The 941-nt window shown below is 63.8% G+C and overlaps 1 protein-coding gene across 1 annotated transcript in view; it reads left to right on the top strand.

Moving 5' to 3' along the window:
* The first annotated feature begins 44 nt into the window (after window positions 1-44).
* MSI1 (musashi RNA binding protein 1) overlaps window positions 45-941 on the top strand; it is a 33,301-nt gene continuing 32,404 nt past the window's right edge. The window contains exons 1-2 of the mRNA XM_009287524.1: window positions 45-122; window positions 226-310. Coding sequence (XP_009285799.1) covers window positions 94-122; window positions 226-310 — 114 coding nt within the window. The 5' untranslated portion in view covers window positions 45-93. The remainder of the gene's footprint in view (window positions 123-225; window positions 311-941) is intronic.

Below are 941 nucleotides of genomic sequence, written 5' to 3'. Positions count from 1 at the left end.
GCCGGGCCGGGACACCCAACGGTGGGCGCTGTGCTTGCAGAGGGCTTGCGGGAGTACTTCAGCCAGTTCGGCGAGGTGAAGGAGTGCCTGGTGATGCGGGACCCGCTGACAAAGAGATCCAGGTGAGAGGCCGGGCCCGCGCCTCCCTTCGCTTTTTTCCGCCACTTTAACCAACTTTCTCTCTTCTCTCCGCATCCCCTCTCCTGCCCGGGCTGCGGGGCTCAGGGGCTTCGGGTTCGTCACGTTCATGGACCAGGCTGGCGTCGACAAGGTCCTGGCCCAATCCAGACATGAACTGGACTCCAAGACGGTGAGATGACTTCTCTCATCTCAGGGGTGCATTTGCCGGCGGAGCGGCTGTGCTCGGAGCAGCCGTCGATTGCGGTGTTTGATTTCCAGTTAGAGGTTGTAAACTATCGATTCCTGATACGGATCGATCGGCCCCTTCTGTGTCCTGCTCACTGGCGGGGGGGCTAGCTGCTGCCTGAGCACCAGGCTCGCCGTCGACCCGGGGCCGATGTCCTGGCGTGGGTCTGCAGATCCCGGTGATGGTTTTCCTCCCGCCCATCGGTCGTAAGGCCCCTTCGAGGAGTGACCGTGGCCCTCTCGGAGCTGGGACACCTGAACGCGTTTGGGGCGAGGATTTGCACTGGGAAATGGATGCGGCTGCACTTGGGGAGAGGGGAGCCGCCCCTTCCCCCCGTGTGCTGCCGAGCACCGCTTCCTCCCCAGGGGTGCTGTCCCCCACCGCCCAGGCCCCGCTTCCCCCAGCCATGGTGGCCCGTGCCCTCCCCTCGGCAGAGAGCCTTCATGCCGTGCACCCCAGAGACTCTCCCGTGGTTTCCCCAGGCGAAGTTTTTGTAACGGTTGTGGAGGTTCAAGACTTTATTGTCTCCAAGCGTGGCCAGTGCCCGCCCATGTGGGCACCCACCCGCCTCTTG

This window comes from Aptenodytes forsteri, unplaced genomic scaffold, assembly GCF_000699145.1.
Source record: "Aptenodytes forsteri isolate BGI_AS27 unplaced genomic scaffold, ASM69914v1 Scaffold297, whole genome shotgun sequence".
Classification (NCBI taxonomy): domain Eukaryota; kingdom Metazoa; phylum Chordata; class Aves; order Sphenisciformes; family Spheniscidae; genus Aptenodytes; species Aptenodytes forsteri.
This window is presented reverse-complemented; position numbering and strand designations above follow the sequence as displayed.